This window comes from Hippoglossus stenolepis, chromosome 5 (genome assembly GCF_022539355.2).
Source record: "Hippoglossus stenolepis isolate QCI-W04-F060 chromosome 5, HSTE1.2, whole genome shotgun sequence".
Classification (NCBI taxonomy): Eukaryota; Metazoa; Chordata; class Actinopteri; order Pleuronectiformes; family Pleuronectidae; genus Hippoglossus; species Hippoglossus stenolepis.
In genome coordinates, this window is record NC_061487.1 from 24,606,284 (window position 1) to 24,619,494 (window position 13,211).

At 42.3% G+C, this 13,211-nt stretch overlaps 1 protein-coding gene across 6 annotated transcripts in view; it reads left to right on the top strand.

Annotated features, from left to right (window-relative positions):
- Positions 1-295: 295 nt before the first annotated feature.
- Positions 296-13,211, top strand: part of cbfb (core-binding factor subunit beta) — a 27,458-nt gene continuing 14,542 nt past the window's right edge. For 2 of the 6 annotated variants that reach the window (XM_035156970.2, XM_035156971.2), the window contains exons 1-4: positions 512-1,044; positions 1,540-1,626; positions 7,989-8,105; positions 9,140-9,169. In XM_035156970.2, the coding sequence (XP_035012861.1) occupies positions 967-1,044; positions 1,540-1,626; positions 7,989-8,105; positions 9,140-9,169 (312 nt within the window). In that variant the 5' untranslated portion in view covers positions 512-966. Of the gene's footprint in view, positions 436-507; positions 1,045-1,539; positions 1,627-7,988; positions 8,106-9,139; positions 9,170-13,211 lie in introns of those variants that run through there. The other 4 variants (XM_035156968.2, XM_035156967.2, XM_035156969.2 and 1 more) reach the window with 4 other exon arrangements.

The window sequence follows — 13,211 nt, forward strand, 5'->3', positions numbered from 1 at the left end:
TGCTTCTCCAAAGTGCCGAAATTTTTACTTTTCATCAAAGCCATTGCGCGGAACGAAGAAACAGATCAAAGAGACTTTTGAGAGTGATTCAAAAGATTACAATTTAAAAAAAAAAAAGATACATACAAAATAAAAACAAACATTTAAGAGGTTGTTAACCTTTATGTTGTGTTGTTATTGTTTGTGCCTTTTTTATCCTATGTCTTGTTTACTTTTTAAACTATTTCCTTGTTTGTTTTACGGAACCACGCGTATTTACAAACATAAATGATCATATTTCCTCATTGAACAACCTCTGTGCCAAATACGCACGATTCATGGCTTCGTTATTAAAGCCTCCCTCGTTGGGAGATGCAGCCACTTTCTACCACCGCGATCCTTTGTGCTCCAGACTTTTACGCACAGTCTCGTTCCACGAGGACTTGAAAGTTGCAGGTAGGACGCAGGCGGAGCGCGCGCTCGTTTCTGGCCACTTGCTTTGAGATCACACGCGCGTCAAGGAAGAGAGAGAGAGAGAGAGAGGGAGAGAGAGAGAGAGAGAGGGAGGAGAGAAACACACAGACACACACACACACAGACACACACAAATTGAGCCTCATCTATCGCAGTGGGTCACTTAATCTGAGCCATTTGGAGCCAGAGGCGACCCGGAGCGCACAGGAGCCGCAGCCAAGGATCAGATCATCACAATAAAGATCAGCGGTGATAATCACACAGAGAAGCAGCAGCAGCGGCACATTGCTCCACACAGGGAACACACACACACTAACAGACACACACTGACAGACACACACACACACACACACGCTCAGACACGGAAGAGAGTTGAGTGAGAGAGGAGGCTGAGTGAGCGGAGGACGCACGGAAAAGTTCAACTTCTTCTTGTCACCGGATCGTTTTTTTTAGAGACACGAGCAAACAAGCCAGAGAGGAACGGGAGGTGAAGACCGAACCAGGCTGGAGAAGATGCCGCGGGTAGTTCCGGACCAGAGGAGCAAGTTTGAGAACGAGGAGTTTTTCCGCAAGTTGAGCAGGGAGTGTGAGGTGAGTCTGTCTGCAACACACTGGCTCCATTCACTCACACAGACACACACACACACACACACACTGCGGAAATATAGAGAGAAGAAGCAGAGAAACATGCTTCTTATGTCTCGTGTTTTCTAAGAATTCACTTCATCCACTTTTATTCTAACAGATAAATAAAAACCTAAAAATCAATAATCCAAAATAAAAGTGATAGTTTGATTTGATGATCCCCTGATGAGACACACACCTTTCATTCTGATTCTTTGTTTAATTATTAATATTTTTCTAAAAGCCAATGTGTTTAAATTAAATGAGTTTCCACTAAAAGCACAAAAAGCACAATGATGCCTTTGGCCTGAAACAGGAAAATTCTTGTGGCTCATCTTCAAATTACACACCACAGCATCCACATCACTGTCAAACAGCCTCACACCACAAACACACGTTGTTCACTCTCTCTACACAACTGTGTGTTAAAGTGTTTTTCTTCTTCATGTCTTTTCCATGTAGATTAAATACACTGGGTTCAGAGACAGGCCCCACGAGGAGAGACAAGCTCGCTTCCAGAACGCCTGCAGGGACGGACGGTCAGAAATAGTGAGTCCACTCTTCTTTGTCTTTTTGAAGTTTCCAAAGAGAAGGGGTGGGGGGTGCAACGCTGATCACTGATGCTACTCTGCACAAAGACAGAAGTACAGACATTGTGTGCATGTGTGTGGTTATGAGGATGTGCACACTGACTCAGACAGACTTCACACGTCTGTAGTCTCTCCTGTAGTCGTGGGAACTGTTTGGCTTCTCTCTGCTTTTCTAAACTCTCGACCTTACTATGTCAAGACCATTGAGATAATGCAGGTTGTGATTTGATGCTCTACGAGTGAAATAGAATTGACATTTTTACGAATGGTTCAGATTTATCGATTTATCGGTTGGGCGAAAAAAATCGTCCGATACGAGGTTCTTCACGGACGAATCGGTATCTGTGATTATATTTGCTGATGTGAAAACTTTTATTTTATAGAATAAACAATTCAGAAAAGATGTGACTATATTTTTACATTTCACGTTGAAAAAAAAGTGTTTTATTTTCTTAATTCAATTTCTACATAATCTGTGGTATTTGTGTTTTGTTTAAGGTTAAACTGGAAAATATTATTTCATTTCTCTGTCATAAGGGTTTGATAATGACATTTTAGGAATAATCACCAATTTTTTAAATATATAAATCGGTCAATATATGTGTATTAGGAGTATTTTACTAGGTTGTACTACAGATACGTGTTTTGTGAGATGAAACATCACAATGAAGGAAGATAATGAAAGAAACTTTAAAATCCTCCTCAGTGTCGAGTGTGTATCTCAAGGTTGTTTTCATTTTAACAGACATATGAGCTCGTATCATGAGAACAGAGCAATCGGCTCAGTTTGTGCAGCAGTACAGTGTGTGTCTGTGTATGTGTGTGTGTGTGTGTGTGTGTGTGTGCGTGTGTGTCGGCAGCAGGAAGTAGACGTGTTATCAGACATGCAGACCCACCAGGCTTAACTTCACTCACAGACTCATCACTTCTTCCCTGTAGATTGTGCAGCAGCCGTCGTCATCACCACCCCTTTGTTTTGCAGTAACACACATTAACACGTGTGAAACCGTCTGTGGTGACAACAAACTCTGTCAGAGCTGTAATTTGGGGCCTAAGTTTGTTCACCTGAGGTAAATTCCGCGCGTCATTGTCTAATTTTAGTAACATGACGCAGATGCATTCGGCAAACAAAGGATTTCTACGACGTGAACAGAACCAATAACACAAAACAACACCCCTGCAATAAATACTATCAACTGTCAACACCCTACTTTTCCTCAGCATTAAAAATACTGAACCTTGATGCTGATCAGTCTTTGTCATACGTGATTTATCAGACACTTGATTGACTGATTAATAATCGAGGGAACAACCACCAAACGCCTCCTACTAATTAAAATAATCGTTATTTTGCAGCCAGATTTAAATTTTGGCCGTGAGATGCTTCGGTGTTGACTCAGAGCTGAGGTCTGTGGCCACACGTCGTGTCAACCCACATATGAGGGAGCAGCCATGTTGCAGCAGGAGATAGTTTGTTGTCACGCAGCTGAATCGTCTCCCTCCGGTTCCAAACCACACTCGTGTGCAGCCACGGGTTGTTTTTTTTTTCAAACGCAGCCGCTCGTCCGAGCTCGAGGTGGATGTGAAGAAATTATACTGAGCTTTTTTATGTCCAATAAAAACACGATGGTGTTAAATATATATTCAGGAATTTCTCTGAGGTACTTAAATGATATCAGCAAAATGTACTTAAAGCTGTGTTTGTTATTAGCTCCTGCAGTGAGGTGATCTTTTCATCTGTCAGCAGGATTATACAGAAACTGCAGAACTGATTTATTTGAAACCTGCTGGACGGGTCAGATAAGGACTTATTATCTTTTAATGCGGCTCTGGATCATTTCTTTCTTTTTCTTTAACATGTTGTCTCAGCTAACTAAAGTCACTCTGACCAGCACATAGTTCCACCAACAGTCCCCTCATCAAACCACATTTAAAGTCACCGGATCTGGATCTTTATTTTGCCGAGCACCAATTATCAGTCCCCTAAATATCCCTCTAATGAGGAAACAATGAAAATTTTGGAAAACGCACTTTATTACAATGTTACAGAAGGTGAAAAAGATCCCGTATCTGCCTCCTGATTCGGATCCGCACTTTAGTTTCATGTGTTCTTTCCATGAAAACACGACGTCCTTGGAGCAGATAAAGAAGTCGAGCTCTTTATAAAACATATAAATAAATCAGTGTGGAGGGCTAATATCTATGAACCGGTGAACTTTGGTGCAGATCTGGACGGTGATTCATATTTTGTGACTGAAAATAAGCACTTTTTCATTGGGGGGGATCTTTATTGGAGGTGAAGCTGATTCTTACAAATGTTCTTTCACTTAAGTTTGTTTGATTTTCTGTATAACAGTACATCAAACTGTATTGTATATGATCAATATAGGTTTTTATGACGTGTGTGTGTGTGTGTGTGTGTGTGTGTGTGTGTGTGTGTGTGTGTGTGTGTGTTCCCTGACCTCCCCAAGTGCCACTGAACCTGTTTGAACGTTTTTTTGATTTATTGCAAAAAAAAAAAGAAAAGACGAACAAGCGCTGGGTGCAGTGTTTGCGATGAGCAGTTTATAACTTTAAAGCGAGTCCGTACACATTCATATTATCATCGTGTAATTACTGTGGGCTCATGGTGTTTGTTTGAAACTTCCTAAATCGTGTCCTCGACACAGGGTGAGGCCCGGCCGAGAGGCCTCCGGGCTGCTGGCACCGACGCACACAAACACATGGCAACTTCTGCCGTCTTAGTCACCCGCGAGGTATTTTTCACAAACATGCTGTCATCATCGCTGGGGGGGGGGGCCATATCTAGATTTACCATCTTTTAGTGAGACATGATGCGTGTGTGTGTGTGTCTGTCTGCCTGTCTGTCTGCGTCCATCTGTCTGTCTGTCCTCACTGTATTTATAAGCCTCCCTCTGCTGTGAGAATGGAGATTTTAATGGTTTGACGGCAGCTGTGACATCATGTCGCTGATTTAACCATCGGCCAGACGCCGCCGAAAGACCTCCTGCTATTTTCATGGCCGGCGCGAACAAGTATCAGACACAATGAGACGCGAACACGCTGCTCTCAAGGTTCACTTCTGCTTTTATAGACGAGACAGAGTGACACGGAAACAAACAGGCAGTGAACTGTGGTCGGATTATCGAGTGAACGCTGAATTTATCTGAAGTCGTCCTTCAATCAAAGGAGTTTTCTGTTTGGTAATGAGTCACCCGGACACGTGCAGGGTTCGACACTAACGGGATGTTTGCACATTCAGTTGGTGAAGCCTGAGAGTTTCTCTGTGCTCACCTCGAATCTGACATCACAGCCAGTTTGGAGGAGATTCGAGTTTCAATGATGTCGGGAAGTTCAACTTTTGAAATGAAAAATATTTGCACATTTCGTGATTTCTGGGTTTTTTTATGAGGCCGATGGAGTGAGTGTGAATTCAAAGTAGTGAATTGAATTTTTATTGTGGGGAAAAAAACAATGCAGACACTAATTAGCATGTATTTTTTATATGCAATAAAATAAAACAGGACATCTTTCTTGCCCCATAGACAAAACTTATCAGATTAAAGATTAAAGATGACTAACACATTTTGAATCATACAACTGTAGATTTAGGCTGCTGTCATTTCTTGCATGTAGTAATAGCAGATGTGCAGGTTAAAGAGAAGGAGAAACTGGTTAAGTAAATAAATTAAAGAGCTGTTAAAGAGTCTTTAAACACTTAATACTGTGAAGATATTTATTTTCCATCACTGCAAATTAAAGCAGAAACACTGTGTAAATAGTTGTCTTTACATTGTTTTGCCTTCAATTGTGTTTTTAAGAGATTTATTAACAAAGTAAATGGATGGACTTTACGTCTTTATACTGAACATGTTGCATGTTTATATATTACATGGGATATGTCTTGTTTTAGAATAAATAATATATGTATTAAATATATAAACCTTGAACTACATGTCTTATCCTCTGCATTATATTTTTAAGATGTCGTGTTTGTACTTTATCATGTAAAATGAAAGTATTCGCCAGTTTCTAGGAATCAGAAAACATCACACACACACACACACACACACACACACACACACACACACACACACACACACACGTTTGTGGCTGGAATCACAGGGCGACTCTAAAATGTTCAGGTTCGATTTGATAAATGAGACGATAATTCAAAAATAAATTTCCTTCTGCTCAGCTCATTAGAGATGAGTCACTTTCTAAACTACTATTGATTTTCATGCTGCGCTGTGTCTCTCTCTCTCTCTCTCTCTCTCTCTCTCTCTCTCTCTCTCTCTCTCTCTCTCTCTTTGTCTCTGTCTCTCTTTTTACTTTTATTTCATTTCCTTTGCTCTCTTCTCCTTCGTCTTCTCTTCATCTCACTTCCATGTCCTCTCTCTCTCTACTTTCTTTACATTCATCATGTCGTCTTTGCCGTTCTTTCCCCTGGTCCCTCTTCCTCTTTTTCGTTTCTCTCCGCTTCACTCACTTTTTCTTCCTCCTCCTTTGTCTCTGTGTTTCCCTCCATCTCTCTCTCTCTCTCTCTCTCTCTCTCTCTCTCTCTCTCTCTCTCTCTCTCTCTCTCTCCTCCCTCAGACTCTCCTTCCCTCTCTTTCTTTTCCAGCAGTAGTAGGCAGCAAATTGGTATCAGATGGTTGTAATCCAATACTTCAAATACAGCAGAAACGATGACTCGGGTGTTCTCTGAGCTCTCGTTTCAGTGTGTGTGTGTGTGTGTGTGTGTGTGTGTGTGTGTGTGTGTGTGCATGGGTGTGTGAGACGTTTCTTCTTTGTGTGTCCATGTACACACTTAATAATTTTCAGCTTTCTCCCTCCTTTATTCCTCTCTTCTTCTTCTTCTTCTTCTTCTTCTGCTCGGTGTTGCTCTCTCCTTCATCCAGTGTTTCCCTTTCATGCTCTCTCTCTCTCTGATGAGGAACAGATTTGACAGGGTGCATAATTCATATGCTTCTAGCTTCAGTCGCAGCCCTAATGCCCTTAGTATTGATCTGTCCCAGCAAAGACAACACAGCACACACACGCACACAAAGACACACACACACACACACACACGCACACAAAGACACACACAGAAAGACACACGTGCATTAGAAAAACAGCCATTTCTAACTTGATTTTCTGTCTCTCTGTAATTCATTGCTTTCTGACTGCAATAGAGAAATGCATTCTATTGATTTTAATTTTATTTATGTTTCTCTATGTGTGCGTGCACGGACGCGTGTGTGTGTGTGTGTGTGTGTGTGTGTTTATCTTGAGAGAGTCATTTTACAGAAATCAGAAAACGAGTAAAAGCTACATTATGATGTGATTACATGTGTGTGACGGGAGCCGGGCAGGAGTTCACTCTGAGCTTTTGTTTTAAGAAGAGAGCGGTTAGACCGAGAAGAAACTCTGGGGGGGGGGAAGGGGGGGAAAGGAGACATTTATGTAAACTTTGGCAAATTTAAACCCTTCCAGACCCAAATATGATATTTAATTATTCAAACATTCAGTTAGTTTTGCAACAACCATCTGAAAACGTTTTTTCTTAAACTTCTGCTGCAACTAAACTAAAATATTTTAAAGTGTCTCTCCAGCAGTTCACTATATTATCTCCATAAAGATGGACGACCTCGCGAGACAGAACATTTCTAAAAGGAATTTCCCAGATCGAAGCAACTTGACTTTTAGTGAAGTTTGAGTCAAACTCCCAAAACCACTATGATCCTTCATTAGACCTTTATGAAGCCAAAGTATTCGGTGTGGGTGCTGCCATCTTGTGCTGGTGACGTCATTTAGAGCCGGAGTCTCCACAGTACCGATTGTGGCGTGAAGCCGACATATCAGGGTCCCGCAGATTCGTGGGCTTGACCAATCGTGAGTCAGTCTCAGCTGTCAATCGTGATGTTTCCCCCTGTTTTTAAAGCAACTAATTAAAATCAAACGTACCAGAAAAAATGAACAATCATCAGTGTGATAGGAACTAACTTAAATGACAGAAACCAGCTTCCGGAAATATTTTTTTGACATTTTATTATCTGCCGTTGCCCAGGTGACGTTTGTGAGCTATACTGCAGCCAGCCACCAGGGGGGCGATACATGTATTTTCTGTCTGTTTGATTGTACGTATTATTTTTTTGAGTCACAACAGTTTCCACAAACAATCTCATGTCACGCTTGTGTTTGTTTTGGAATCTTTCTGCCCCCTAGTGGTAATGTGGGGAAAAATATCACTTGAGGCAGCTTTAAGTTTTTTTCATTTTAAGCTTGTCACTCATAACTGACTCCCCCTCTCTCTCCCTCCCCCCCCTCTCTCTCCAGGCCTTTGTAGCTACAGGCACCAACCTCTCTCTCCAGTTCTTTCCAGCCAACGTCCATGGAGATCAGCGACAGGTTCCTACGAGGGAATATGTTGACTTTGAAAGAGAGACAGGAAAGGTAGGACGAGTGCAACACATCCACGCACCCTCTCAAAGACACACACACACACACACACACACGTGACGTACACACACACATGTCTCTCCATTTCCCCTTCACCTGTTGCAAAGGTCACACAGTCCGAGTTGCAGCAGATGGAAGGTGAAAAGAGATATTGTGATTAAAATCCCCAAAACGCCTCTTTAGTCAGTCATGTGACCTTGGTTCATCCCAACTCGATGTTTGACAGAAAATAGAATTTGCAGAAACAAGTCCGTTTCCTCCTACTCTTTTGCTTTCTGTTCCTCTTTCATTTCATGAAATGAAAATGAGTCCAACACAAAGACAAAAAAACACTTTGTGTGAGTTTAAGAGTGACAATGTTAAGCCTCATTCTCCTGATCACACGTGTGAGTCCATCATGAACGTCTCATTAGAGCTCACGGCTCTCGACAGAAGGCAGATTGATGTGGGGCCATGTTAACGTCCACAAAGTCAAAGTAGAGGGAACAATTCATCTTGATCCCCTTCGTACAGCAGCACACGCTGATCCGGTCACACCGGTCAAATCATTGCCGAGCGTCCTGTCGCACAACGGATCAATAAGGAAAAACATTTCAAGTCAAAGTGAAACAACGTAAAGAGCTCAGAGGATGTTAGTTTGCTGCTGTTGTCACAGTGACATCCACAATACAGTGGAGCTGCTGCTGTGTTTATGTGTATGTTAATTGTCTCCCCTGGTGCTAAGTGTGTGTGTGAGTGTGTGTGTGTGTGTGTGTGTGTGTGTGTGTGTGTGTGTGTGTGTGTGTGTGTGTGTGTGTGTGTGGGTGGGTGTGTGTGTGGGTGTATGTGTGTGTGTGTGTCAGAAGGCCCTCCACGGACACTGGCCAGCTGAAATGAATGCCGGCTGGCAGCTCATTAAAAATGCATTCTGGGAGAATCAATAGACCTCCGTGGCCCAAGGCTGACGGACTAATCTCACACACTGTTAATTATTTAACACAAGTGCTCTGATAGTTGGTAAAGGTGTGTGTCTGTGTGTGTGTTTATAGGTGTCAGACAAAGACAAAAAGAATGCGCGTGTGAGTATTTTCGACAACATCATCTTCTTTGTCACCTTGATGCTAGTTTTAATGAGGCTAGCAGTTACACACACACACATACACACACAGACACACACACACACACACACACACACACATCTGAGGATTCTTATAAACATCTCTGTCATGTGCTCTTTTCATCCACAATCATCTATTGAACTGAAAAACAAAAGTCATGCTCCTCACAGTAACTTGTGTTTTTTTCATCCTCCTCCAAACACGAGACACAAGTTTAATGTTTCTCTCGTTCTTCTTTGTGATATTCTTTCATGTCCCTCTTGTATGAAACATGACAGGCGAGTGCAGGATGTGTTTTCACGAGTGCGCTGCACTGTAAAAAGATGTTGAGACAACTTCACTCTGCGGCAGAGGCTTTAATTGTTTGTTTAGTGTATATTTTTAACACACACACACACACACACACACACACACACACTACCACTGCCACCTCTGGACCTCCCTGCAGAATACAACTGTCAGACCAGGGTAGAAATCTTGTGTACGTTGCAACTTCTTCTCTTAATTACTGCACACACACACACACACACACACACACACACACACACACACACACACACACACACACACACACACACACACACACACACACACACACACACACACAGATCTCTGATGCATGGGGGAAAGTTCGAGCTTTCGCAACACAATACAGCTTTTTATTGTTTGGCAAAATATTCCATATCACCTAAAACTGTTTAATACTTTTTCCCCTTTTGAATTGCTTGGCTTCTTTTTTCCCGCGTTTTCGTCGATTTCCTTTCTGCAAGACCAGAAAACCATCGAATGACCAGTTGTCGTTCCCAGTAACAGTGGAGGGAAATCTGATTAAAAGACAAAGACTGAAAGATAAACTGAAGAGGGGCAGAGGAGGATGAGACAGTAGCTCACGAGCTGTGCTTCAGACCCAAACTGCAGCTCCGGCCCCGTCTTTCTTTATTTTTATTACTTTCCCCCACATGTTTTCTCTCTCCCCTGCTCCTTCCTCTGTTTATTTTTCTTGTGGCATTTTATATGCACGTCCATGCTGCACGTCTCTCTCCTCCATCCCTCCCTTCTTCCCTCTTTCCACTCCTTGTGTTTTTCTGCATGCATCCTCGTTCCCACCGTGCATCCCCCTGCTCCCTCCGTCGATCGTCTCCTCCCTCGTCCGCTCGGCGCCCCCCTCCATCCGTCCCTCTCTCCCGCCTTCGTTTTCCAAACACAGACGGTGCCAAACCAAAAGGGTAGCGCAGCCAGGTTGAACTTGGCGGCTAAATATACTGTGTGTGTGTGTGTGTGTGTGTGTGTGGGGAGATGGGGGAGAGTAGAAGCACAGTGCTAATGGGAGCCAGCTGTGGTGGAGGTTAATTTTAGTGCTAGCTGCTAACTTGATAGCAAGCATTAACCCTGTACTGGACATGAGTTGTAGCATCGACGGCCTTAGATTCAACAGACTGCAGTTTGTGTTGTTGTGTGTGTCTGCGACGACCCTTTATTGAGGTCAAAGAACCTCATGTTAACACAATAACACAAACAAACTGAGCGATTGAGGCAGTGAGACCAGCAGCTCTTTGTTCTGTGAAGTAAAACTACTGTTTACCTCAATGGGCTCTGGTGGCTTTTAACTTAGCGATAAAATGGCTGTTTCTGTCTAAAATAGCATTTCTTGCAAAAAGGTCAATTTAGTGTACGTTTAATTTTTCTCCAAATCAAACTGGTGTTTCCCCGTCATTATCGGAACTGTGGCGGCCCGCCATATTCTTATTTGTCCCGCTACATAACAACATACGAGATCTCTGACCTGGTGTTTGAATCAGTTTCTGGATTTTATAGCTGCATGCTCGCACTATCGTCCGTAAAGTTTTTACCATCCACGCAGACGGTCACACCTCGGAGTTTCAAATTGCAGTTGTGCACGTACTCGTTCAGTTCTCCCTCTTAAGTTACTGCACCATTTCAATCTGAATCTGTCAAATGTTTGTTGTGCTTCCTGATAAAAGGCTTTTCACTCCTCCTGTGTCCTGCAGGAAAAAACTGATACTGGTCATTCTCACTCTCTTCAGATGTTAACCGCTGATGCTGCGCCTAATGCGCCACAGCTTTTTGAAAATAGATCCAAGTAAAGTGAAGAGAACTTGAGCGTGGAGCGCTACTGGTGAAACATGTTCAACTGATTAACATGTCAGCAGCTCAGGAGCAGCGACTGCTGATCTTCATTATGCTCCCATTACGTTTTCACTTAAGTGTCGAAGTGAAGGGAACTTAGCCAAGGCGACTGTTCTGGGCACAAACTGTTTTTTCAGTCAGGAAAACACGTCGAGATGTGGTTTGGAAACTGTCTCCGTTACAGATCGTCTGCTGCTGGAAAAGTCATATCTGAGGATGTGACTTTGGACAGTGAGATTAATAATAATAATAATAATACTGGTAACCCGCAGGAATCAGGTTTGGAAGGTAGTCTCTATGCGTATCTGTGTGTGTGTGTGTGTGTGCACAGTGAGTGTGTTTGCAGCACTGCCCCTGCATGCCGATGAGACGCTGGCGCCACACTGACGTATGCAAGTCTACACACAAACATATGAACAGTAAACAAGAGCGAGCAGAGAGAGAAACGAGTGAAAAGAGGCAGAAAGAGACAAAGAGACATTAGTGGTCACGTGGAGGAGGAGTGAATGTGAAGCAGATGACGGTCTTTCAACTTTATGATGGAGGAGGGTGGACTGTGGGGGGGGGAAGTTCAAACGCAGAACCGAGAACAGACACACACGTGTGCAGAGCTTCATTCATTCACATAGGTCGGGATTTACAACATTTATCAGACATCAATATCATCAGCTTTCTTCTATCCAATTAACCGGAGAGAATCCGATCAATAAACGATAATCTGCAAGAACAAAACTTACACACTCACTTTTTATTTGTTCGGCCTTTTGAGGATAAAAGTCTTTGCACAACCAGTACGTATTTTTAATATGAACTTTTTAAATCCGTCATCCAATAAAAAATGTTGATTTATGTCTGAGAACAAACACTAATTTAAAAACAAAACAAAAACTAAAGCTTCAGCCCACAGAAAATCTAAGTAATTCAATCTACTGTTAATATAATTACTTGATAACCATAAAGTATTTCTGTTTCTGTTGCCTTCAAATTAATGCGTCAATTCCCAGCTTTTAGTTTCTACTTAGTTTCTATTTGCTCTCCACATCATATGATTAGATTCCTTTATTGTCCTGGTGGAGGAAATAAGTAGAGTAAGAGAATTGGCAAATATGGACACAGCTGGAAACTGGGTAAATATTTTATTGTACCTTTGCAGACGTGCAGCTCCACACCTAGAACAAACTTTACTCTACAGGTCGGATCAAACACCTCGTACACTATCCATACGGTTTTTAATACTTTAAACCTAAAGTTAATACAAATCTTGATTTATCTATTCAACCACCTGAGAAAGTTCAATCCAATCAATACTAGAACCGGATTGTTCAGTGTTGTTCTGGTTTACAGTCATTAGCAAGTTCTGATGTTCAGTCAGTGTTTAAACATGGCGTCAAAAAGTCAACACGACTGATACCTCCTTCAAATGACTGTCAGCGAAATAGTTCATCTGTGCGTGTGTGTGTGTGTGTGTGTGTGTGTGTGTGTGTGTGTGTGTGTGTGTGTGTGTGTGTGTGTGTGTGTATCCTTTTCTACTTGAGGTTCCTGGGTTTCAGCAAAAAGGCAGAGAGAGAAATTTCTTCATTCTTTATCAATGTAGATTCAAATTCTTCAAAACGTTGACGGCAGTGATATCTCTCTCTCTCTCTCTCTCTCTCTCTCTCTCTCTCTCTCTATCTCTCTCTCTCTCTCTCTCTCTCTCTCTCTCTCCTCTCTCTCTCTCTCTCTCTCTCTCTCTCTCACACACACACAAGCTCTAAAATTATTTCCTATCCGACGCCACTATTACCCTCAAATGTATTCATCAGCTTTAACTCTTCTCCTCTGTCCAACTTCAAGTGTGTGTCTGTGTTAGTGAGTG